The sequence below is a fragment of the Heptranchias perlo genome, unplaced genomic scaffold (assembly GCF_035084215.1).
Source record: "Heptranchias perlo isolate sHepPer1 unplaced genomic scaffold, sHepPer1.hap1 HAP1_SCAFFOLD_502, whole genome shotgun sequence".
In the NCBI taxonomy this organism is placed as follows: domain Eukaryota; kingdom Metazoa; phylum Chordata; class Chondrichthyes; order Hexanchiformes; family Hexanchidae; genus Heptranchias; species Heptranchias perlo.
Genome location: NW_027139519.1, coordinates 90,001 through 115,000, shown reverse-complemented (window position 1 = coordinate 115,000; position 25,000 = coordinate 90,001). Strand labels below are relative to the sequence as shown.

The 25,000-nt window shown below is 52.3% G+C and overlaps 1 protein-coding gene across 1 annotated transcript in view; it reads right to left on the bottom strand.

The window, feature by feature from the left end:
* The window catches only part of LOC137314403 (biglycan-like), a 37,788-nt gene that overhangs the window by 9,511 nt on the left and 3,277 nt on the right, over nucleotides 1–25,000 (bottom strand). The window contains exons 2-6 of the mRNA XM_067979772.1: nucleotides 10,927–11,238; nucleotides 7,538–7,650; nucleotides 6,223–6,436; nucleotides 3,656–3,766; nucleotides 340–454 (exon numbers count right to left, since the gene is read on the bottom strand). Of these exons, the coding sequence (XP_067835873.1) occupies nucleotides 340–454; nucleotides 3,656–3,766; nucleotides 6,223–6,436; nucleotides 7,538–7,650; nucleotides 10,927–11,176 (803 nt within the window). The 5' untranslated portion in view covers nucleotides 11,177–11,238. The remainder of the gene's footprint in view (nucleotides 1–339; nucleotides 455–3,655; nucleotides 3,767–6,222; nucleotides 6,437–7,537; nucleotides 7,651–10,926; nucleotides 11,239–25,000) is intronic.

The window sequence follows — 25,000 nt, the reverse complement described above, 5'->3', positions numbered from 1 at the left end:
GACTTCTTAATTCAACTAATTTGCATCTTTTTCCCAATCACGAACTTTTGACCATGAACTTCCTGTCCAAAACACCTTACTTCCTGTTGTCATGAACTTTGACCATGTCCAAAAAACACACTTCCTGGCGTCACTATTTTTGCTCACACTTTCCTGTCAACATTCCCCGTTCAATTTTGCAATGTCAACAGTCACGGTGTAGTTGCAGACGGCGACCACCAGGTGAATTCTTTCTCCGAGCTTTGTTGCCATCGTCTATACAGCAGACAAGTGATATTCATGAGTTGGATATGGGGACAGCACCAAGAGTAACTCGCCCTCATATTTTGCCCTCCACACTCGTGACATGGACCTCTCACCTGTACACAGTTACTGTAACGGATCAAATCCTCCAATTCGATGGTTTGAATCCTGTTGTGATCCAAGTGAAGTTCGTGAAGGGTGTTCGGCAAATCTAGAGCGACAAAAAGACGACAACTTGCATTCATATAGTGCCTTTAACCTCCGCAGGAGCGTAAATCAGACCAAATGTGACTCTGAAACTCGTGAGGAGATATTCGCGACAGGTGACCAAAAGCTTGGTCAAAGAGGCCGGTTTTTAAGGAGCGTCTTAAAGGAGGAGAGAGAGAGGCGGAGAGGTTTAGGGAGGGAATTCCAGAGCTGAAGGCAATGTTGTTCAGCTAAGAGGGGGAGGTGGAAATTGTGGTAAATAGAAAATAGGAATTGCGAGACGAGAAAGACCGAGGTCCATCTAGTCCTTCGACCTTCCTGGTAGTCCCATGATACGACGATAAAGGAGTTGTTGACTAATCGTAGCAATTAATCTCCATCGATTAGCCTCCGACAGACGCAGACATGAGGGGAGGAAAACCCCCAGTGGTGGAGAGCTCTGGGAACCATAGGTCCAAAGTCACCTGTTCCTCCCGAGCCTCCTACACTTACCACAAGTCACGTCTCGAATGTCTCAGATAGTCACGCTACTGGGACTGAGCCACACTGACGATTAGGAGAGAGGTAAGGCCAAATCCATAGACGGGTGTTAAGGCCATCAAACACTCCCAGGGCAGGTATATCACGGGTTAGATACAGAGTAAAGCTCCTCTACACTGTCCCATCAAACACTCCCAGGGCAGGTACAGGGTTAGATACAGAGTAAAGCTCCCTCTACACTGTCCATCAAACACTCCCAGGGGAGGTACAGGGTTAGATACAGAGTAAAGCTCCCTCTACACTGTCCCATCAAACACTCCCAGGGCAGGTACAGGGTTAGATACAGAGTAAAGCTCCCTCTACACTGTCCCATCAAACACTCCAGGGCAGGTATATCACGGGTTAGATACAGAGTAAAGCTCCCTCTACACTGTCCCATCAAACACTCCCAGGGCAGGTACAGGGTTAGATACAGAGTAAAGCTCCCTCTACACTGTCCCCATCAAACACTCCCAGGGCAGGTACAGGGTTAGATACAGAGTAAAGCTCCCTTTACACTGTCCCGTCAAACACTCCCAGGGCAGGTACAGGGTTAGATACAGAGTAAAGCTCCCTCTACACTGTCCCATCAAACACTCCCAGGGCAGGTACAGGGTTAGATACAGAGTAAAGCTCCCTCTACACTGTCCCATCAAACACTCCCAGGGCAGGTACAGGGTTAGATACAGAGTAAAGCTCCCTCTACACTGTCCCATCAAACACTCCCAGGGCAGGTACAGGGTTAGATACAGAGTAAAGCTCCCTCTACACTGTCCCATCAAACACTCCCAGGGCAGGTACAGGGTTAGATACAGAGTAAAGCTCCCTTTACACTGTCCCGTCAAACACTCCCAGGGCAGGTACAGGGTTAGATACAGAGTAAAGCTCCCTCTACACTGTCCCATCAAACACTCCCAGGGCAGGTACAGGGTTAGATACAGAGTAAAGCTCCCTCTACACTGTCCATCAAACACTCCCAGGGCAGGTACAGGGTTAGATACAGAGTAAAGCTCCCTCTACACTGTCCCATCAAACACTCCCAGGGCAGGTACAGGGTTAGATACAGAGTAAAGCTCCCTCTACACTGTCCCATCAAACACTCCCAGGGCAGGTACAGGGTTAGATACAGAGTAAAGCTCCTCTACACTGTCCCATCAAACATTCCCAGGGCAGGTACAGGGTTAGATACAGAGTAAAGCTCCCTCTACACTGTCCCGTCAAACACTCCCAGGGCAGGTACAGGGTTAGATACAGAGTAAAGCTCCCTCTACACTGTCCCATCAAACACTCCCAGGGCAGGTACAGGGTTAGATACAGAGTAAAGCTCCCTCTACACTGTCCCATCAAAACACTCCCAGGGCAGGTACAGGGTTAGATACAGAGTAAAGCTCCCTCTACACTGTCCCATCAAACACTCCCAGGGCAGGTACAGGGTTAGATACAGAGTAAAGCTCCCTCTACACTGTCCCATCAAACACTCCCAGGGCAGGTACAGGGTTAGATACAGAGTAAAGCTCCCTCTACACTGTCCCATCAAACATTCCCAGGGCAGGTACAGGGTTAGATACAGAGTAAAGCTCCCTCTACACTGTCCCATCAAACACTCCCAGGGCAGGTACAGGGTTAGATACAGAGTAAAGCTCCCTCTACACTGTCCCATCAAACACTCCCAGGGCAGGTACAGGGTTAGATACAGAGTAAAGCTCCCTCTACACTGTCCCATCAAACATTCCCAGGGCAGGTACAGGGTTAGATACAGAGTAAAGCTCCCTCTACACTGTCCCGTCAAACACTCCCAGGGCAGGTACAGGGTTAGATACAGAGTAAAGCTCCCTCTACACTGTCCCATCAAACACTCCCAGGGCAGGTACAGGGTTAGATACAGAGTAAAGCTCCCTCTACACTGTCCCATCAAACACTCCCAGGGCAGGTACAGGGTTAGATACAGAGTAAAGCTCCCTCTACACTGTCCCATCAAACACTCCCAGGGCAGGTACAGGGTTAGATACAGAGTAAAGCTCCCTCTACACTGTCCCATCAAACACTCCCAGGGCAGGTACAGGGTGAGCTACAGAGTAAAGCTCCCTCTACACTGTCCCATCAAACACTCCCAGGGCAGGTACAGGGTTAGATACAGAGTAAAGCTCCCTCTACACTGTCCCATCAAACACTCCCAGGGCAGGTACAGGGTTAGATACAGAGTAAAGCTCCCTCTACACTGTCCCATCAAACACTCCCAGGGCAGGTACAGGGTTAGATACAGAGTAAAGCTCCCTCTACACTGTCCCATCAAACACTCCCAGGGCAGGTACAGGGTGAGCTACAGAGTAAAGCTCCCTCTACACTGTCCCATCAAACACTCCCAGGGCAGGTACAGGGTTAGATACAGAGTAAAGCTCCCTCTACACTGTCCCATCAAACACTCCCAGGGCAGGTACAGGGTTAGATACAGAGTAAAGCTCCCTCTACACTGTCCCATCAAACACTCCCAGGGCAGGTACAGGGTTAGATACAGAGTAAAGCTCCCTCTACACCGTCCCTGAGGCTCCAGTCTTTGGAGTGGGGGCTCGAGCCCACGACCTTCTGACTCGCCGAGCCACGGTTGAGGTTGGGCCGAGACCGTGCTCGCCATGCGCGCGAGGGGCGGGGGCGTGAGTTCCGAGCGGCCGCGTGCGCGACCTCTCACCTTTGGGAATGCCCGACAGCTTGGCCTCCGAGATGCGGATATAGTTCAGCTTCAGCCCGTCGAACGCTCCCGGCTCGAAGCCTCCGTTCTCCAGAGGGTTCCCTCCCATTTCTGCAGGAGACGAAGACCGTTCCAGACATCGACAATTGGCGGGGGTCGGGGGTCGGAGGGAGGAGCAAAGATACAGCATCAGTTACAACGCACTTATGTCAAGTTACATCAAGACTACAGCACAGAAACAGGCCATTCGGCCCAACTGGTCTATCCCGGTGTTTATGCTCCACACGAGCCTCCTCCCTCCCTACTCCATCTCACCCTATCACCCTCTCCTTCTATTCCCCTCTCCCTCATGTGTTTATCGAGCTTCCCCTTAAATCCATCGATTCTATTCCCCTCGACCACTCCATGTGGGAGCGAGTTCCACATTCCCACCGCTCTCTGGGTGAAGAAGTTTCTCCTGAATTCCCCGATTGGATTTATTGGTGACTCTCGTTCTGGTCTCCCCCACAAGTGGAAATATCTTCTCTGCGTCTACCCTATCGAAACCCTCTCATTATCTCAAAGACCTCTATCAGGTCACCCCCTCAGCGTCCTTGAGATTCCCGTACAGTTCTCGTAACGCAAAGGGAGGACGTCACTGCTATTCACAACTCGGAAAATTGGACGACTCGCGAGTGGAAGGGGAAGGGAGGAGAGGGATGACTCGGTCGCAGGGAAGGATCCTGGAGGGAGATGGTGAGGCAGAGACCCATGGAGAGAGTCAGGAGGACATCGATATCACTGGAAGGTAATGGACGGGTGCATTTAATAATTTAAAAGGATAATGGAACATTGGCCTTTATCTCAAGGGGGGGTTGGAATCCAAATAGGAGAAGCTCTACAGAGCTCTGGTCAGGCCCCCTCTGGAGAGACTGCGTTCAGTCCTGGGCACCGCATCTCAGGAAGGAGATATTGTCCTTGGAGGGGGTGCAGAGCAGATTCACCAGGACGCCACCGGGGCTAAAAGGGTTAAATTCCGAGGATAGGTCGCACAGACTGGGCTTGTATTCCCTCGAGTGTAGACGATTAAGGGGTGATCTGATCGAGGGGTTTAAGATGATTAAAGGATTTTTGTAATATTCGTTCATGGGGTGTGGGCGTCGCTGGCGAGGCCGGCATTTATTGCCCGTCCCTGGTCGCCCCTTGAGAAGGTGGTGGTGAGCCGCCTTCTTGAACCGCTGCAGTCCGTGAGGTGAAGGTTCTCCCACAGTGCTGTTAGGGAGGGAGTTCCAGGATTTTGACCCAGCGACGATGAAGGAACGGCTGATATATCTCCAAGTCGGGATGGTGTGTGACTCGGAGGGGAACGTGCAGGTGGTGTTGTTCCCATGTGCCTGCTGCTCTTGTCCTTCTAGGTGGTAGAGGTCGCGGGTTTGGGAGGTGCTGTCGAAGAAGCCTTGGCGAGTTGCTGCAGTGCATCCTGTGGATGGTGCACACTGCAGCCACTGTGCGCTGGTGGTGAAGGGAGTGAATGTTTAGGGTGGTGGATGGGGTGCCAATCAAGCGGGCTGCTTTGTCCTGGATGGTGTCGAGCTTCTTGAGTGTTGTTGGAGCTGCACTCATCCAGGCAAGTGGAGAGTATTCCATCACACTCCTGACTTGTGCCTTGTAGATGGTGGAAAGGCTTTGGGGAGTCAGGAGGTGAGTCACTCTCCACAGAATACCCAGCCTCTGACCTGCTCTTGTCGCCACAGTATTTATGTGGCTGGTCCAGTTAAGTTTCTGGTCAATGGTGGACCCCCAGGATGTTGATGGTGGGGCATTCGGCGATGGTAATGCCGTTGAATGTCAAGGGGAGGTGGTTAGACTCTCTCTTGTTGGAGATGGTCATTGCCTGGCACTTGTCTGATGGGGTAGACAGAGAGAAAGTCCTCAGAAAGAAACTGGCCAAGGATCTGGTTTGGGGAGGGACGAGTTAACGGAGGGTCCTTGAGCTGTTGTAGAACTCTAACCCTGGGATAAAAGGATTTGTATCTCTCCGGCCCCTTTCACCACCTCGGGACGTCCCAAAGTGTTTCACAGCCAATGAAGTACTTTTTTTTTGACGTGTAGTCACTGTTGTAATGTGGGAAACGCAGCAGCCAATCTGCGCACAGCAAGATCCCACAAACAGCTATGAGATACTGACCAGATCATTTGGTTTTTTTAGTGATGTTGATTGAGGGATAAATATCGGCCCCAGGACCCCGGGGAGAACTCCCCCTCCCTCTGCTCTTCTTCCAATAGCGGCCGTGGGATCTTTTACGTCCCACCTGAGAGGGGCAGACGGGGGTCCTCGGTTTAACGTCTCATCCCGAAAGACGGCCCCTCCGACAGTGCGGCGCTCCCTCAGTCCCGGCACCGGGGGGAGCGTCGGGGCCTGGATTACGGGGCTCGAGTCTCTGGAGTGGGCCGGGGGGGGGGGAACTTTTGACTCGGAGACTGAGGCACGGCCGGGACCTTAGTGGCGACTTTCAGGAGAGGAGGGGGCCAATTGGGGCGGGGGGAGGGAAGAGGGAGACGGAAAATGACCAGAGACCCCCACTTACCGATGCAGTTCATGTGTTTCATCCCTTGGAAGGCCTGTTTGGGCACTTTCTTGATGCGGTTCTCATGAATGCGTAGTTCGACGAGAGACTGTGGTAAATTCTTGGGGATCTCCACCAGGGCATTTTTGGACAAGTACAACTTCTGGATGGTGGCCAAGGGCAAGAATGCCTTAGGGTGGACCTTACTGATTTTGTTGTTGACCAGGTAGAGGGCCTGAAAAGAAAAAGCAAGGATCCCGAGGGTGAGGCAGACGACACACAATTACAGCCCTCCCAACCCCCGATCCGCACATGCACACCCGCCCACCGCTCCCCACCCCCGTTCTTGGGCTCATGTCTTACCAGGCCGTTCCTGATCTTCTGTAGCTGCCGAACCAAGAGTGCCCAAGAGACATTAAACATTCTCCTGCCTAAATTTGAAAGACTCATGTTTCCCCTTCACTAACTATCACCCGCTCCCCACAGATACACCCCTCGGCTAACGACCCCGCCCATACAAATGTGTGTGTGTGTTTGTGTGTGTGTGTATATGTCCCTGTATGAGTGTGTCTATGTATCTCTCCCTCCATCTCCAGCCCTTCAATATCTCTCCCTCCGTCTCCAGCCGTTCAATATCTCTCCCTCCATCTCCAACCCATCAATATCTCTCCCTCCATCTCCAACCCATCAATATCTCTCCCTCCGTCTCCAACCCTTCAAAATCTCTCCCCCTGTCTCCAACCCTTCAATATCTCTCCCTCCGTCTCCAACCCTTCAATATCTCTCCCTCCATCTCCAACCCTTCAATATCTCTCCCTCCATCTCCAACCCTTCAGTGTCTCTCTCCCTCCATCTCCAACCCTTCAGTGTCTCTCTCCCTCCATCTCCAACCCTTCAGTGTCTCTCTCCCTCCATCACCAACCTTTCAGTGTCTCTCTCCCTCCATCACCAACCTTTCAGTGTCTCTCTCCCTCCATCTCTAACCCTTCAGTATCACTCCCCCTCCATCTCCAACCCTTCAATGTATCTCTCCCTCCATCTCTAACCCTTCAATGTATCTCTCCCTCCATCTCTAACCCTTCAGTGTCTCTCTTCTTCTATGCCTAACCCTTCAGTGTCTCTCTCCTCCATCTCTAACCCTTCAGTGTCTCTCTCCCTCTATCTCTAACCCTTCAGTGTCTCTCTCCTTCTATCTCTAACCCTTCAGTGTCTCTCTCCTCCATCTCTAACCCTTCAGTGTCTCTCTCCTTCTATCCATAACCCTCCCCCCCTCCTCCACTTCTCCCCTCAGATGTCTGATTCTTGGGCTTCTGATAACAAGTCACATGGTCCTTACATAGAGTTTGCTGAGTCCCTTGAAGTCCTTCTCCTTAATCTCTGTGATCTTGTTGTTCTGTAGATCGAGGAGGGTTGTGTCAGTTGGTATATCTGCTGGCACTTCCTTCAAGCCTAGACAGGGAGTAAAGAAAGGGGCTGTGAGATACACTAAAGGGGTAGAGGTGGAGGGAGAGAGACACTGAAGGGCTAGAGATGGAGAGAGAGTTACACTGAAGGGTTGGAGATGGAGGTAGAGATATTGAAGGGTTGGAGACGGAGGGAGAGATATTGAAGGGTTGGAGACGGAGGGAGAGATATTGAAGGGTTGGAGACGGAGGGAGAGATATTGAAGGGTTGGAGACGGAGGGAGAGATATTGAAGGGTTGGAGACGGAGGGAGAGATACTGAAGGGTTGGAGACGGAGGGAGAGATATTGAAGATTTGGAGACGGAGGGAGAGATATTGAAGGGTTGGTGACGGAGGGAGCGATATTGAAGGGTTGGAGACGGAGGGAGAGATACACTGAAGGGTTAGAGATGGAGGGAGAGAGACACTGAAGGGTTAGAGATGGAGGGAGAGAGACACTGAAGGGTTGGTGATGGAGGGACAGAGGAACTGAAGGGTTAGAGATAGACGGAGAGAGACATTGAAGGGGTTAGAGATAGAGGGAGAGAGACACTGAAGGGTTAGAGATGGAAGGAGAGAGACACTGAAGGGTTAGGGATGGAGGGAGAGAGACACTGAAGGGTTAAGGATGGAGGGAGAGAGACACTGAAGGGCTAGAGTTGGAGGGAGGGAGACACTGAAGGGTTGGAGATGGGGGAGAGAGACACGGAAGGGGTAGAGATGGAGGGAGAGATATTGAAGGGTTGGAGACGGAGGGAGAGATATTGAAGGGTTGGTGACGGAGGGAGCGATATTGAAGGGTTGGAGACGGAGGGAGAGATACACTGAATGGTTAGAGATGGAGGGAGAGAGACACTGAAGGGTTAGAGATGGAGGGAGAGAGACACTGAAGGGTTGGAGACGGAGGGAGAGATATTGAAGGGTTGGTGACGGAGGGAGCGATATTGAAGGGTTGGAGACGGAGGGAGAGATACACTGAAGGGTTAGAGATGGAGGGAGAGAGACACTGAAGGGTTAGAGATAGACGGAGAGAGACATTGAAGGGGTTAGAGATAGAGGGAGAGAGACACTGAAGGGTTAGAGATGGAAGGAGAGAGACACTGAAGGGTTAGGGATGGAGGGAGAGAGACACTGAAGGGTTAAGGATGGAGGGAGAGAGACACTGAAGGGCTAGAGTTGGAGGGAGGGAGACACTGAAGGGTTGGAGATGGGGGAGAGAGACACGGAAGGGGTAGAGATGGAGGGAGAGATATTGAAGGGTTGGAGATGGAGGGAGAGATATTGAAGGGTTGGAGACGGAGGGAGAGATATTGAAGGGTTGGAGATGGAGGGAGAGATATTGAAGGGTTGGAGACGGAGGGAGAGATATTGAAGGGTTGGAGACGGAGGGAGAGATATTGAAGGGTTGGAGACGGAGGGAGAGATATTGAAGGTTTAGAGACGGATGGAGAGATATTGACGGGTTGGAGATGGAGGGAGAGATATTGAAGGGTTGAAGATGGAGGGAGAGATATTGAAGGTTTAGAGACGGAGGGAGAGATATTGAAGGGTTGGAGACGGAGGGAGAGATATTGATGGGTTGGAGACGGAGGGAGAGATATTGAAGGGTTGGAGACGGAGGGAGAGATATTGAAGGGTTGGAGATGGAGGGAGAGATATTGAAGGGTTGGAGACGGAGGGAGAGATATTGAAGGGTTGGAGACGGAGGGAGAGATATTGAAGGGTTGGAGATGGAGGTAGAGATATTGAAGGGTTGGAGACGGAGGGAGAGATATTGAAGGGTTGGAGACGGAGGGAGAGATATTGAAGGGTTGGAGACGGAGGGAGAGATATTGAAGGGTTAGAGACGGAGGGAGAGATATTGAAGGGTTGGAGACGGAGGGAGAGATATTGAAGGGTTGGAGACGGAGGGAGAGATATTGAAGGATTGGAGATGGAGGGAGAGATATTGAAGGGTTGGAGACGGAGGGAGTGATATTGAAGGGTTGGAGACGGAGGGAGAGATATTGAAGGGTTGGAGACGGAGGGAGAGATATTGAAGGGTTGGAGACGGAGGGAGAGATATTGAAGGATTGGAGATGGAGGGAGAGATATTGAAGGGTTGGAGACGGAGGGAGTGATATTGAAGGGTTGGAGACGGAGGGAGAGATATTGAAGGGCTGGAGATGGAGGGAGAGATATTGAAGAGTTGGAGACGGAGGGAGAGATATTGATGGGTTGGAGACGGAGGGAGAGATATTGAAGAGTTGGAGACGGAGGGAGAGATATTGAAGAGTTGGAGATGGAGGGAGAGATATTGAAGGGTTGGAGACGGAGGGAGAGATATTGAAGAGTTGGAGATGGAGGGAGCGATCCATCAAAGGTCGGACCACATGCTCCCTTTTATAAATACAGTTCATGCATGGTGAACCACTCAGCCGGTTCTCTTGACTCCGCACGGAGACCCCAATAGGAGCTGGTCCGTAGCAGTGGGAGGCAGAGCAGAGGCCGGGGACCGGTCTGGGCGGGCGGGAATGAGGGCACTGTATTCTGGAGGCACGTCACCAAACCTGCCCTCCCACAGTGGGGTCTTGTTTCGGATTTAATGGAACAGGTAGAGTGTAACGATGACTCGTCCACCCATTGGACCCCCATCTCCAACCCAACTATGCCCTCCCTCAGTGAGTGCAGAATTCACCTTTGATCTTCCCAATCTCTGGCCCTAATTCCACCCGGTCGGCCATTCGGGGAAGTGGTGAGCATCACTTTTTCTGAAAGGCGCCCAAAGGAATGAAGGGGAGCTGGGGGTCAGTTACGGTGTAACACGCCTCTTAGTTGAGGGCCTTGCCTTGGACCAATCCAAAGAAAGAGAGAAAGATCTCCCAATTTCTCCGGCCCCTTTCACCACCTCAGGACGTCCCAAAGCGTCTCACAGCCAATGAAGTACTTTTATTTTTGGTGTGGTCGCTGTTGTAATGGAGGAAAGGCGGCGGCCATTTTGCGCACAGCAAGATCCCGCAAACAGCGAGTCAATAAACGACGAGATCGTCTGTTTTTCTCTTCGCGCGATGGATAAATCCCACCTCGAGAGGGTAGACGGTGGGGAGCCTCGGTTTAACGTCTCGTCCGAAAGACGGCCCCTCCGACAGCGGGCACCGGGGTGGTGGGGGGGAGGGGAGAGACCGTCGGGCCCGGATTACGGGGCTCGGGTCTCTGGAGTGAGGGAGGGCTGCTCGTACCCCGCCCCCCCGATCTTCTGACTGGTGAGGGAGCCGAGAGCAAAAGGAAGGGAGGGAGACCTACCAAGATCGGAACATTGGACCACCCGGATGTGGCACTGGCAGGCGAACGGGCAGATGGGGTACCCGTAGGTCACGGTGGGTACAACCACTGGAGGTTCCGGTTTCTTGGGCACTGGTGTGAAGTCGTCTGCAGAACCTTCCTCGTTCTGCATCCCCGTGATGTCGTCCATGAAATCCAGAAAGCCATGTTGGTGGAAGGGGGAGGCCAGGCCCAAGGCCACGAGGCAGGATAGGAGGATCAGAGTCTTCATGTTCGGCTTGGCGGGGCGGGTTTGCGGGGGGACGCGAGGCCCACTTCCGACGCTGTTATCACCTGGAAGGGGGGGGGGGGGGAAAGAGCAGAGTGGAGATCATCACGAGCCGTCCAGCCCCCACCCCCAGTCCCGAGCGTTCGAGGAGTTTTCCCAAAGCCCCCCCCGCCCCTCCTCCCTCCCCGAAACCCATCCTCGATACGTAACCTGGTCTTGGAGGGAGTGCCGTGCAGATTTACATCGAAAGTACAGCAAGGAACAGGCCATTCGGCCCAACTGGTCTATCCCGGTGTTTATGCTCCACACGAGCCTCCTCCCTCCCTACTCCATCTCACCCTCTCCTTCTATTCCTTTCTCCCTCATGTGTTTATCGAGCTTTTAGAATGATACCCAGACTTCAAGGGTTAAGTTACGAGGAGAGATTACACAAATTGGGGTTGTGCTCTCTAGAGTTTCGAAGGTTAAGGGGCGATCTGATCGAAGTTTATAAGATATTAAGGGGAACGGATAGGGTGGAGAGAGAGAAACTATTTCCGCTGGTTGGGGATTCTAGGAGTAGGGGGCACAGTCTAAAAATTAGAGCCAGACCTTTCAGGAGCGAGATTAGAAAACATTTCTACACACAAAGGGTTGTAGAAGTTTGGAACTCTCTTCCGCAGACGGCAATTGATGCGAGCTCAATTGCTAAATTTAAATCTGAGATAGATAGCTTTCTGGCAACCAAAGGTATTAAGGGATATGGGCCAAAGGCAGGTATATGGAGTTAGATCACAGATCAGCCATGATCTTCTCAAATGGCGGAGCAGGCTCGAGGGGCTGAATGGCCGACTCCTGTTCCTATGTTCCTGTTTCCCCTTAAATCCATCTATTCTGTTCCCCTCAACCAGGACGGGTCGCACAGACCGGGCTTGTATTCCCTCGAGTGTAGAAGATTAAGGGGTGATCTAATCGAGGGGTTTGAGATGATTAAAGGATTCGATAGGGTCGAGAGAGAGAGAGAGAAACTATTTCCTCTGGTGGGGGGAGTCCAGAACAAGGGGGGCAGAACCTTAAAATTAGAGCCGGGCCGTTCAGGGGTGATGGCGGGAGGCACTTCCTCACACAAAGGGGAGGGGGAAATCTGGAACTCTCTCCCCCCAAAAAGCCATCGAGGCCGGGGGTCAATTGGAAATTTCCAAACTGAGATTGATTTTTGTTGGGTGAGGGGATTAAGGGTTACGGAACCAAGGCGGGTAAGATGGAGTTAAGGTACAGATCAGCCGCGATCTGACCGAACGATGGAACAGGCTCGAGGGGCTGAACGGCCTCCTCCTGCTCCTCCCTTCCCTCCAATGATGCCGCACATTTGGAAAGAATGCCGCAGGACTCGTCCCCTACCACCAGGGGTCGGCCTTGCACTGCTTCCTGTTTCCTGTGCACACTGCTGCCACCTAGGGGGCAAACAACAGCACTGCGGCACATCAAGCTGCACTCTGACCTCAACAACAACAACAACACCCTGCGTTTATATAGCGCCTTGAACGTGGCAAAACGTCCCCAAGGCCCTTCCCAGGAGCGTAAATCAGACCAAATGTGACTCTGAATCTCGTAAGGAGATATTCGGACAGGTGACCAAAAGCTCGGTCAAAGAGGGAGGTTTTAAGGAGCGTCTTAAAGGAGGAGAGAGAGAGGCGGAGAGGTTTAGGGAGGGAATTCCAGAGCTTAGGGCCGAGGAGGCTGAAGGCACGGCCGCCAATGGCGGAGCGATGGGAATCGGGGGGATGGACAAGAGGCCGGAATTGGAGGGACGCAGAGATCTGGGAGGGTCGTAGGGGCTGGAGGAGGTTACAGAGATAGGGAGGGGGGGCGAGGGCCACAGAGGGGACTTGAACACAGTAGCGTTGCAAATTTAATAGTGCATTCAGGAGTCCTGGTTTAATTCCGGAACTAACAGTGTGTACAGGATCTGAACGAACTCCTGGTTTAATCCCAGATCTAACAGTGCGTAGGGGAGTCTGAATGAACTCCTGGTTTAATCCCAGATCTAACAGTGCGTAGGGGAGTCTGAATGAACTCCTGGTTTAATCCCAGATCTAACAGTGCGTAGGGGAGTCTGAATGAACTCCTGGTTTAATCCCAGATCTAACAGTGCGTAGGGGAGTCTGAACGAACTCCTGGTTTAATCCCAGATCTAACAGTGCGTAGGGGAGTCTGAATGAACTCCTGGTATCAGCACTCCCTCTATGTTTCCAAACATCTAAAATAATTCCCCATGGACACACGACCTTGTGTGTATTTCTCACCACACCATCCCGACTGTCATGGGGTTCAGAGGGTGGAGGGCTCAGTGGGGCCTCACTCTCGCCTCGGAGTCAGAAGGTCGAGGGTTCGAGCTCCCACTCCAGAGACTCGAGCCCCGTAATCCAGGCCCCGACACTCCCCCCGGTGCCGGTACTGAGGGAGCGCCGCACTGTCGGAGGGGCCGTCTTTCGGGATGAGACGTTAAACCCAGGCCCCCCCGTCTGCTCTCTCAAGTGGGACGTGAAAGATCCCACGGCCGCTATTGGAAGAAGAGCAGAGGGGGGGGAGTTCTCCCCGGGGTCCTGGGGCCGATATTTATCCCTCAACCAACATCACTAAAAAAACAGATGATCTGGTCATTTATCACATTGTTGTTTGTGGGATCTTGCTGTGCGCAAATTGGCTGCTGCGTTTCCTACATTACAACAGTGACTACACTCAAAAAAAACCTACTTTTTTTTCGTTCATGGGATGTGGGTATCGCTGGCGAGGCCGGCATTTATTGCCCATCCCTAGTTGCCCCTTGAGAAGGTGGTGGTGAGCCGCCTTCTTGAACCGCTGCAGTCCGTGTGGTGACGGTTCTCCCACAGTGCTGTTAGGGAGGGAGTTCCAGGATTTTGACCCAGCGACGATGAAGGAACGGCCGATATATTTCCAAGTCGGGAAGGTGTGTGACTCGGAGGGGAACGTGCAGGTGGTGTTGTTCCCATGTGCCTGCTGCCCTTGTCCTTCTAGGTGGTAGAGGTCGCGGGTTTGGGAGGTGCTGTCGAAGAAGCCTTGGCGAGTTGCTGCAGTGCATCCTGTGGATGGTACACACTGCAGCCACAGTGCGCCGGTGGTGAAGGGAGTGAATGTTTAGGGTGGTGGATGGGGTGCCAATCAAGCGGGCTGCTTTGTCCTGGATGGTGTCGAGCTTCTTGAGTGTTGTTGGAGCTGCACTCATCCAGGCAAGTGGAGAGTATTCCATCACACTCCTGACTTGTGCCTTGTAGATGGGGGAAAGGCTTTGGAGAGTCAGGAGGTGAGTCACTCGCCGCAGAATACCCAGCCTCTGACCTGCTCTCGTAGCCACAGTATTTATATGGCTGGTCCAGTTAAGTTTCTGGTCAATGGTGACCCTCAGGATGTTGATGGTGGGGGATTCGGCGATGGTAATGTCAAGGGGAGGTGGTTGGACTCTCTCTCTTGTTGGAGATGGTCATTGCCTGGCACTTGTCCGGCTGTGAAGCACTTTGGGACGTCGCCATTTTGTTATGTTACTGGCCCAGCCCACCCTTAGAACGTGAGTTCAAATCCCACCATGGAATTTGAATTCCATTTAAAAAAACAAAACTGGAAATAATAATCTGGCATCGGTAGAAGTGACCGTGACTGTCGTAAAAATAAGAAATGGTTGACTAATGTCCCTCAGTGGTATCAAGAAACGTTACCAGCAGTTCAAGAAGATGGCCGACCACCACCTCCTCAAGGGGCATTAAATGCCAGCCTTGCCAGCGGCGCCCACATCCCCAGAATGAATTGAAAGAAAGGGAGGGGACCAAACACTGCCCATTCTCCGGCTGACCGGACCCTGAAACTGCAGATGGAGTCCGTGGTGGGGGAGGGAGGCCCGCCCTGGAGGTAGGCCTCAGGCCTCTCCCAATCCACTCGTCCTTGTGTCTGACTTACCCGTTACCAGCTCCCCACGTTTCGGTAGGGAGAACGAGGAGAGGCAATGCAAACTGAAGGGTACAATTTTAAAGGGGGTGCAGGAACAGAGCGATCTGGGGGTGTACGTGCCCAAATCGTTAATTTGCCCTCGTTCGCAAGACTGGGCTGATATGGCGGTGCGTTAATTTTGGCAATCGTTAACTGTTCGAAGGCCAAAATGCTTCCATCGTCGTGCCAGATTTTCCCCCTCGTCCGTCGCAGTGTGATAAAGGACCAGATCATCTGTTTCTTTACTGATGTGGGTCCAGAGGTAAACATCGGCCCCAGGACCCCGGGGAGAACTCCCCCCGACCCCCGCCCTGCTGCTCTCCTTCCAGTAGCGGCCGTGGGATCTTTTGCGTCCCGCCCGAGAGGGGCAGACGTGGGGGCCCTCGGTTTAACGTCTCGTCCCGAAAGACGGCCCCCTCCGACAGTGCGGCGCTCCCTCGGTACCGGCACCGGGGAGGGGACTGTCGGGGCCTGGATTACGGGGAGCGAGTCTCAGGGGCGAGGCGGGGGGTGGGGGGCTCGAACCCCCCCGACCTTCTGACGCAGAGGAGAGAGAGTGAGACTGACACGTACGATCAGGAGCGGGAACCCTGGCTGATTTACCCCTACGAGCTTAAGGGCATTAAGACCAATTGTAGGGACTCTCATTGCCCAGTTTGAGATCAGCGAACACAACACAAGGCTGAGATTTTTCAGGACTGCAGGAGTCATTATCACAAGTATTGCTAAACTATATACAGAAGCTTGCTCTGTCTCTTACTATCAGTTGGCATAATGCGATATACCTACTGCATTTAACTACTGAATGATTATATTTTGGGCAATGCTTACAAGAAATATGTACTGGGTAAAAGGGAACGATTCACTCCTGTCTGGGACTGTACGGCCCGTGTGTGTCTCAGTGTCAGCTCCTGTACATGTACAGTACACAGTGGGTAAAAGGGAACGATTCACTCCTGTCTGGGACTGTACGGCCCCGTGTGTGTCTCAGTGTGAGCTCCTGTACATGTACAGTACACAGTGGGTAAAAGGGAACGATTCACTCCTGTCTGGGACTGTACGGCCCGTGTGTGTCTCAGTGTCAGCTCCTGTACATGTACAGTACACAGTGGGTAAAAGGGAACGATTCACTCCTGTCTGGGACTGTACGGCCCCGTGTGTGTCTCAGTGTGAGCTCCTGTACATGTACAGGACACAGTGGGTAAAAGGGAACGATTCACTCCTGTCTGGGACTGTACGGCCCGTGTGTGTCTCAGTGTCAGCTCCTGTACATGTACAGTACACAGTGGGTAAAAGGGAACGATTCACTCCTGTCTGGGACTGTACGGCCCCGTGTGTGTCTCAGTGTCAGCTCCTGTACATGTACAGTACACAGTGGGTAAAAGGGAACGATTCACTCCTGTCTGGGACTGTACGGCCCGTGTGTGTCTCAGTGTCAGCTCCTGTACATGTACAGTACACAGTGGGTAAAAGGGAACGATTCACTCCTGTCTGGTACTGTACGGCCCCGTGTGTGTCTCAGTGTCAGCTCCTGTACATGTACAGTACACAGTGGGTAAAAGGGAACGATTCACTCCTGTCTGGGACTGTACGGCCCGTGTGTGTCTCAGTGTCAGCTCCTGTACATGTACAGTACACAGTGGGTAAAAGGGAACGATTCACTCCTGTCTGGTACTGTACGGCCCGTGTGTGTCTCAGTGTCAGCTCCTGTACATGTACAGTACACAGTGGGTAAAAGGGAACGATTCACTCCTGTCTGGTACTGTACGGCCCCGTGTGTGTCTCAGTGTCAGCTCCTGTACATGTACAGTACACAGTGGGTAAAAGGGAACGATTCACTCCTGTCTGGGACTGTACGGCCCCGTGTGTGTCTCAGTGTCAGCTCCTGTACATGGACAGTACACAGTGGGTAAAAGGGAACGATTCACTCCTGTCTGGGACTGTACGGCCCCGTGTGTGTCTCAGTGTCAGCTCCTGTACATGTACAGTGCACAGTGGGTAAAAGGGAACGATTCACTCCTGTCTGGTACTGTACGGCCCGTGTGTGTCTCAGTGTCAGCTCCTGTACATGGACAGTACACAGTGGGTAAAAGGGGACGATTCACCCCTGTCTGGTACTGTACGGCCCCGTGTGTGTCTCAGTACGGATTGGTGGCCGTCCACCGGTCCGTGCTCAGCGAGCGAGCGGGCGGCGGGACATTCGACTGCATGGGGCTTCGCCGCTGACCCCAGCTCTTCTCCCCACCCACAAATCCGCATCCTAGCCCGGGCAACCGTTCCTACTGGCCCCGACTGCAGCAACCCCCACCCCACCGACCAATTCGGGATTAGCGAAAGTCGCAAGTTATTTCTGGCGGGCGCTGTCCCTTTAAGAGATGATCTGAAGCAGCTTCAGGGCGGGGGTTTCAGAAGTGTGGAATCATCCAGACCATAATACTTGGGATTACATCACTGCCTCTCCCCCAGCACGGGCCTGAGCTCCATAAGCCAGTTTCCTGACTAATTTTCCATTGATTTTTGGCTTTCACAAACGACAGAGGGAGATGGAGTCTCTTATTTTGTACAGTTTTACGGGACAGGTCGATGAGTGTGCCTGAGGAGGAGCAGGCAAATGTTCAGGTCATCTTTTCCACTGGATGGGGCACTGACGTCACCAGACAGTGAAAATGCTGCGATATTCGAACACACTGGCCTCCTATTTCTCCCTCTACACTGTCCCATCAAACACTCCCAGGGCAGGTACAGGGTTAGATACAGAGTAAAGCTCCCTCTACACTGTCCCATCAAACACTCCCAGGGCAGGTACAGGGTTAGATACAGAGTAAAGCTCCCTCTACACTGTCCCATCAAACACTCCCGGGGCAGGTACAGGGTTAGATACAGAGTAAAGCTCCCTCTACACTGTCCCATCAAACACTCCCAGGGCAGGTACAGGGTTAGATACAGAGTAAAGCTCCCTCAACACTGTCCCATCAAACACTCCCAGGGCAGGTACAGTGTTAGATACAGAGTAAAGCTCCCTCTACACTGTCCCATCAAACACTCCCAGGGCAGGTACAGGGTTAGATACAGAGTAAAGCTCCCTCTACACTGTCCCATCAAACACTCCCAGGGCAGGTACAGGGTTAGATACAGAGTAAAGCTCCCTCAACACTGTCCCATCAAACACTCCCAGGGCAGGTACAGTGTTAGATACAGAGTAAAGCTCCCTCTACACTGTCCCATCAAACACTCCCAGGGCAGGTACAGGGTTAGATACAGAGTAAAGCTCCCTCTACACCGTCCCGTCAAACACTCCCAGGGGCAGGTACAGGGTTAGATACAGAGTAAAGCTCCCTCTACACTGTCCCATCAAACACTCCCAGGGGCAGGTACAGGGTTAGATACAGAGTAAAGCTCCCTCTACACTGTCCCCATCGAACACTCCCGGGGCAGGTACAGGGTTAGATACAGAGTAAAGCTCCCTCTACACTGTCCCATCAAACACTCCCAGGGCAGGTACAGGGTTAGATACAGAGTAAAGCTCCCTCTACACTGTCCCATCAAACACTCCCAGGGCAGGTACAGGGTTAGATACAGAGTAAAGCTCCCTCGACACTGTCCCATCAAACACTCCCAGGGGCAGGTACAGGGTTAGATACAGAGTAAAGCTCCCTCTACACTGTCCCATCAAACACTCCCAGGGGCAGGTACAGGGTTAGATACAGAGTAAAGCTCCCTCTACACTGTCCCATCGAACACTCCCAGGGCAGGTACAGGGTTAGATACAGAGTAAAGCTCCCTCTACACTGTCCCCATCGAACACTCCCGGGGCAGGTACAGGGTTAGATACAGAGTAAAGCTCCCTCTACACTGTCCCATCAAACACTCCCGGGGCAGGTACAGGGTTAGATACAGAGTAAAGCTCCCTCTACACTGTCCCCATCGAACACTCCCGGGGCAGGTACAGGGTTAGATACAGAGTAAAGCTCCCTCTACACTGTCCCCATCGAACACTCCCGGGGCAGGTACAGGGTTAGATACAGAGTAAAGCTCCCTCTACACTGTCCCCATCGAACACTCCCAGGGCAGGTACAGGGTTAGATACAGAGTAAAGCTCCCTCTACACTGTCCCATCAAACACTCCCAGGGCAGGTACAGGGTTAGATACAGAGTAAAGCTCCCTCTACACTGTCCCATCAAACACTCCCAGGGCAGGTACAGGGTTAGATACAGAGTAAAGCTCCCTCTACACTGTCCCATCAAACACTCCCGGGGCAGGTACAGGGTTAGATACAGAGTAAAGCTCCCTCTACACTGTCCCCATCGAACACTCCCAGGGCAGGTACAGGGTTAGATACAGAGTAAAGCTCCCTCTACACTGTCCCATCAAACACTCCCAGGGCAGGTACAGGGTTAGATACAGAGTAAAGCTCCCTCCACACTGTCCCATCAAACACTCCCAGGGCAGGTACAGGGTTAGATACAGAGCAAAGCTCCCTCTACACTGTCCCATCAAACACTCCCAGGGCAGGTACAGGGTTAGATACAGAGTAAAGCTCCCTCGACACTGTCCCATCAAACACTCCCAGGGCAGGTACAGGGTTAGATACAGAGTAAAGCTCCCTCGACACTGTCCCATCAAACACTCCCAGGGCAGGTACAGGGTTAGATACAGAGTAAAGCTCCCTCTACACTGTCCCGTCAAACACTCCCAGGGCAGGTACAGGGTTAGATACAGAGTAAAGCTCCCTCTACACTGTCCCCATCGAACACTCCCGGGGCAGGTACAGGGTTAGATACAGAGTAAAGCTCCCTCTACACTGTCCCATCAAACACTCCTGGGGCAGGTACAGGGTTAGATACAGAGTAAAGCTCCCTCTACACTGTCCCATCAAACACTCCCAGGGCAGGTACAGGGTTAGATACAGAGTAAAGCTCCCTCTACACTGTCCCGTCAAACATTCCCAGGGCAGGTACAGGGTTAGATACAGAGTAAAGCTCCCTCTACACTGTCCCCATCGAACACTCCCGGGGCAGGTACAGGGTTAGATACAGAGTAAAGCTCCCTCTACACTGTCCCATCAAACACTCCCGGGGCAGGTACAGGGTTAGATACAGAGTAAAGCTCCCTCTACACTGTCACGTCAAACACTCCCAGGGCAGGTACAGGGTTAGATACAGAATAAAGCTCCCTCTACACTGTCCCATCAAACACTCCCAGGGCAGGTACAGGGTTAGATACAGAGTAAAGCTCCCTCTACACTGTCCCATCAAACACTCCCGGGGCAGGTACAGGGTTAGATACAGAGTAAAGCTCCCTCCACACTGTCCCATCAAACACTCCCAGGGCAGGTACAGGGTTAGATACAGAGTAAAGCTCCCTCTACACTGTCCCCATCGAACACTCCCAGGGCAGGTACAGGGTTAGATACAGAGTAAAGCTCCCTCTACACTGTCCCATCAAACACTCCCGGGGCAGGTACAGGGTTAGATACAGAGTAAAGCTCCCTCCACACTGTCCCATCAAACACTCCCAGGGCAGGTACAGGGTTAGATACAGAGTAAAGCTCCCTCTACACTGTCCCCATCGAACACTCCCAGGGCAGGTACAGGGTTAGATACAGAGTAAAGCTCCCTCTACACTGTCCCGTCAAACACTCCCAGGGCAGGTACAGGGTTAGATACAGAGTAAAGCTCCCTCTACACTGTCCCCATCAAACACTCCCAGGGCAGGTACAGGGTTAGATACAGAGTAAAGCTCCCTCTACACTGTCCCATCAAACACTCCCAGGGCAGGTCCAGGGTTAGATACAGAGTAAAGCTCCCTCTACACTGTCCCATCAAACACTCCCAGGGCAGGTCCAGGGTTAGATACAGAGTAAAGCTCCCTCTACACTGTCCCATCAAACACTCCCAGAGAATAGAATTATAGACTGATACAGCACAGAAGGAGGCCATTCAGCCCATCATGCCAATGCTGGCTCTTTGAAAGGTCTATCCAATTTGTCCCACACTCCCCCCCCTGCTCTTTCCCCTGCAAATTTTTCCCTTCAAGTATTTCTCCAATTCCCCTTTTGAAAGTTATTATTGAATCTGCTTCCACCGACCTTTCAGGCAGTGAATTCCAGATCAGAACAACTCGCTGCTTCAAAAACATTCCTCATCTCCCCCTCTGGTTCTTTTCCCGATTATCTTAAATCTGTGTCCTCTGGTCACCGACCCTCCTGCCCACTGGAAACAGTTTCTCCTTATTTACTCCATCAAAACCCTTCCTGATTTTGAACCCCTCGATTAAATCTCCCCTTAACCTTCTCTGCTCTGAGGAGAACAATCCCAGATTCTCCAGCCTCTCCCCATAACTGGAGTCCCCTCATCCCTGGAACCATTCCAGTAAATCTCCTCCGCACCCTCTCTAAGGCCTTCACATCCTTCCTAAAGTGCGGTGCCCAGAATTGGACACAATTCTCCAGCTGGGACCTCACCAGTGTTTTAGAAAGGTTTAGCATAACTCCCTTGCTTTTGTACTCTGTACCTCTATTAATAAAGCCCAGGATCCCAGATGCTTTTTTAACTTCTCAACTTGTCCTGCCACCTTCAAAGATTTGTGTACACACACCCCCAGGTCTCTCTGTTCCTGCACCCCCTTTAAAATTGTACCCTTTAGTTTATTTTGCCTCTCCTCATTCTTCCTACCAAAATGTATCACTTCACACTTCTCTGTGTTAAATTTCAATCCGCCACGTGTCTGCCCATTTCACCAGTCTGTCCGTGTCCTCCTGAGGTCTGTTACTATCCTCCTCACTGTTTACTACATTCCCGAGTTTCGTGTCATCTGCAAACTTTGAAATTATTCCCTCTATACCCAAGTCCAGGTCATTAATATATCTCAAAAAGAGCAGTGGTCCTAATACTGACCCCTGGGGAACACCACTGTAAACTTCCCTCCCGTCTGAAAGACAACCGTTCACCACTACTCTCTGCTTTCTGTCCCTTGGACAATTTTGTATCCACACTGGGACTGTCCCTTTAATCCCATGGGCTTTAATTTTGCTAACAAGTCTATTATGTGGCACTTTATCGAATGCCTTTTGAAAGTCTATATATACTACATCAACCGCACTCCCCTCATCGACCCTCTCCGTTACTTCATCAAAGAACTCAATCAAGTCAGTCAAACACGATTTGCCTTTAACTAATCCGTGCTGACTTTCATTTATTAACCCATATTTTTCCAAGTGCCAATTAATTTTGTCCCAAATTATTGTCTCTAAAGGTATCCTCCAGTCCTCTGGCACCATCCCCATATCTAAGGAGGATTGGAAGATTGAGGCCAGAGCCTCCGCTATCTCCTCCCTTCCTTCCCTCAGTAACCTCGGATACATCCCATCTGGACCAGGTGACATTTCCACTTTTAGTACTGCCAACATGTTAAGTACCTCCTCTTCATCTACAAAAATCTTCATGTACAGGAACAGCACGGGTTAGATACAGAGTAAAGCTCCCTCTTCACTGTCCCATCAAACACTCCCAGGGCAGGTACAGGGTTAGATAGAGAGTAAAGCTCCCTCTACACTGTCCCATCAAACACTCCCAGGGCAGGTACAGGGTTAGATACAGAGTAAAGCTCCCTCTACACTGTCCCATCAAACACTCCCAGGTCAGGTACAGGGTTAGATACAGAGTAAAGCTCCCTCTTCACTGTCCCATCAAACACTCCCAGGGCAGGTACAGGGTTAGATAGAGAGTAAAGCTCCCTCTACACTGCCCCATCAAACACTCCCAGGGCAGGTACAGGGTTAGATACAGAGTAAAGCTCCCTCTACACTGTCCCATCAAACACTCCCAGGGCAGGTACAGGGTTAGATAGAGAGTAAAGCTCCCTCTACACTGTCCCGTCAAACACTCCCAGGGCAGGTACAGGGTTAGATACAGAGTAAAGCTCCCTCTACACTGTCCCGTCAAACACTCCCAGGGCAGGTACAGGGTTAGATACAGAGTAAAGCTCCCTCTACACTGTCCCATCAAACACTCCCAGGGCAGGTACAGGGTTAGATACAGAGTAAAGCTCCCTCTACACTGTCCCATCAAACACTCCCAGGGCAGGTACAGCACGGGTTAACACCAGTTCTTGCACTATTTGCACACTCAGTGAGCTCTTGTTGACGTGACGTCGGTGAAGTTTAGTATTACCGTAATATCCAGTCATAAGTCACATGTTCACAAGTTTTAATTGGCTGTAAAGGAGTGAGACCCTGTGGTCTATATTCCAGATATTACGGTAATATTGTTCAGCCTTGCACTGCCACGACACATTGCCCTGTGCCCTGTGCCATTGGTGCGCGCCGCAGCTTCCTGTCATGTGATCGGAGCGCTCTGCCCGCTGTGTCGGCAGGTTATTCAACCACGGGGGCCATCACAGCCAAGACCTCTCCTGCTCCACTGCCGACACGCACGCACACGCTTACACACGCACACACTCACACACCCCCACGCTTGTTCACACTCTTTCGACACGAGTGCACTGGATTTCCCCTTGTCCGATTCCACCCCCCCACCCCCCCGCCCACGCCCCTCTGACCCCCGGGGGCCTCCCCGTTTGTCGTTCCCGACACGATACGAAAATAAAAAGAGCGCCACCTTTCCCCGCGCTCAGACCGGGTCGGCCGCCCGAGCCTCGCGCTGCCGCTCCTCGGTGGCTATTCGGCCATGGGGGGCGCGCACGGCTTCGAGTCGACCCGTTAAAAAAAAGAGAGGCGGGGGGTGGGGGGTTGGGTTTTGTTTTCTCGACAGAGATGGAGAATTGACTTCTGCACCCCCTCACCTCCCCAACTCGACCCAGGGACTGGTTTGATTCCCTCGCCCAAAGGGGAGGAGCTGAGTTCCTGGCTTGTCGGCCGGGCCTCCCTTAAGCCCTGTTCAAATCAAATCCTGCCCCGGCCCCGATCGTGCGGCGACTGAGGTACAATTTACCTCCCACACCCCCAACCATCAGCTCATCAAAACTCTGCTGCCCCCCCGTATCCTAACTCGCACCGAGTCCCGTTCACCCATCACCCCACTGCGCTCGCTGACCGACACTGGCTCCCTGTCCAGCAACGCCTCGAATTTAAACTTCTCAGCAACGTTTTCAAATCCCTCGCGCCCCCCAACCTCCCCATCTCTGTGACCTCCTCCAGCCACTACGACCCTCCCTGATATCTGCGTCCCTCCAATTCCGGCCTCTTGCCCGTCCCCGATTCCCATCGCTCCGCCATTGGCGGCCCCGTGCCTTCAGCCGCCTCGGCCCTGAGCTCTGGAATTCCCTCCCTGAACCTCTCTGCTTCTCTCTCTCCTTTTAAGACGCTCCTTAAAGCCTCCCTCGTTGAGCAAGCTTTTGGTCACCTGTCCTAATATCTCCTTATGGGGCTCGGTGTGAAATTTTGTCTGTTTTATGCTCCTGGGAAGGGCCTAGGGGACGTTTTACTGCGTTAACACACTGCTCCCTCCCTTAAGTTCACCTTGTTCCCCTCAGACAGATCTTGTACAACAAGAGGTCGATGGGGGGTGCTGTTGGCTTTTAAAACACACACCGACACACAGGAGACGGCGTAATTAAGTCTTACATCGCAAATATTTCTTAATTGTCGTTGCTGTGATTAGGACGGAGACGAAAGAGAGGAGGGTGAGGGTGAACAGAGAGGGAGAGATGTGAAGTCAAACGAGAGAGAGGGGGGAGAGAGAGAGCAGGAGAGGAGGAGAGAGGAAAGGGAGAGAAAGAGGGAAGGAGAGAAGGAGATAGTCGGAGAGGCAGAAAGAGGGGAAGAGAGAAGGCGAGAGATAGCTGGAAAGATCTGAAGAGAGACGGGAGAGAGAGGGAGAAGAGGG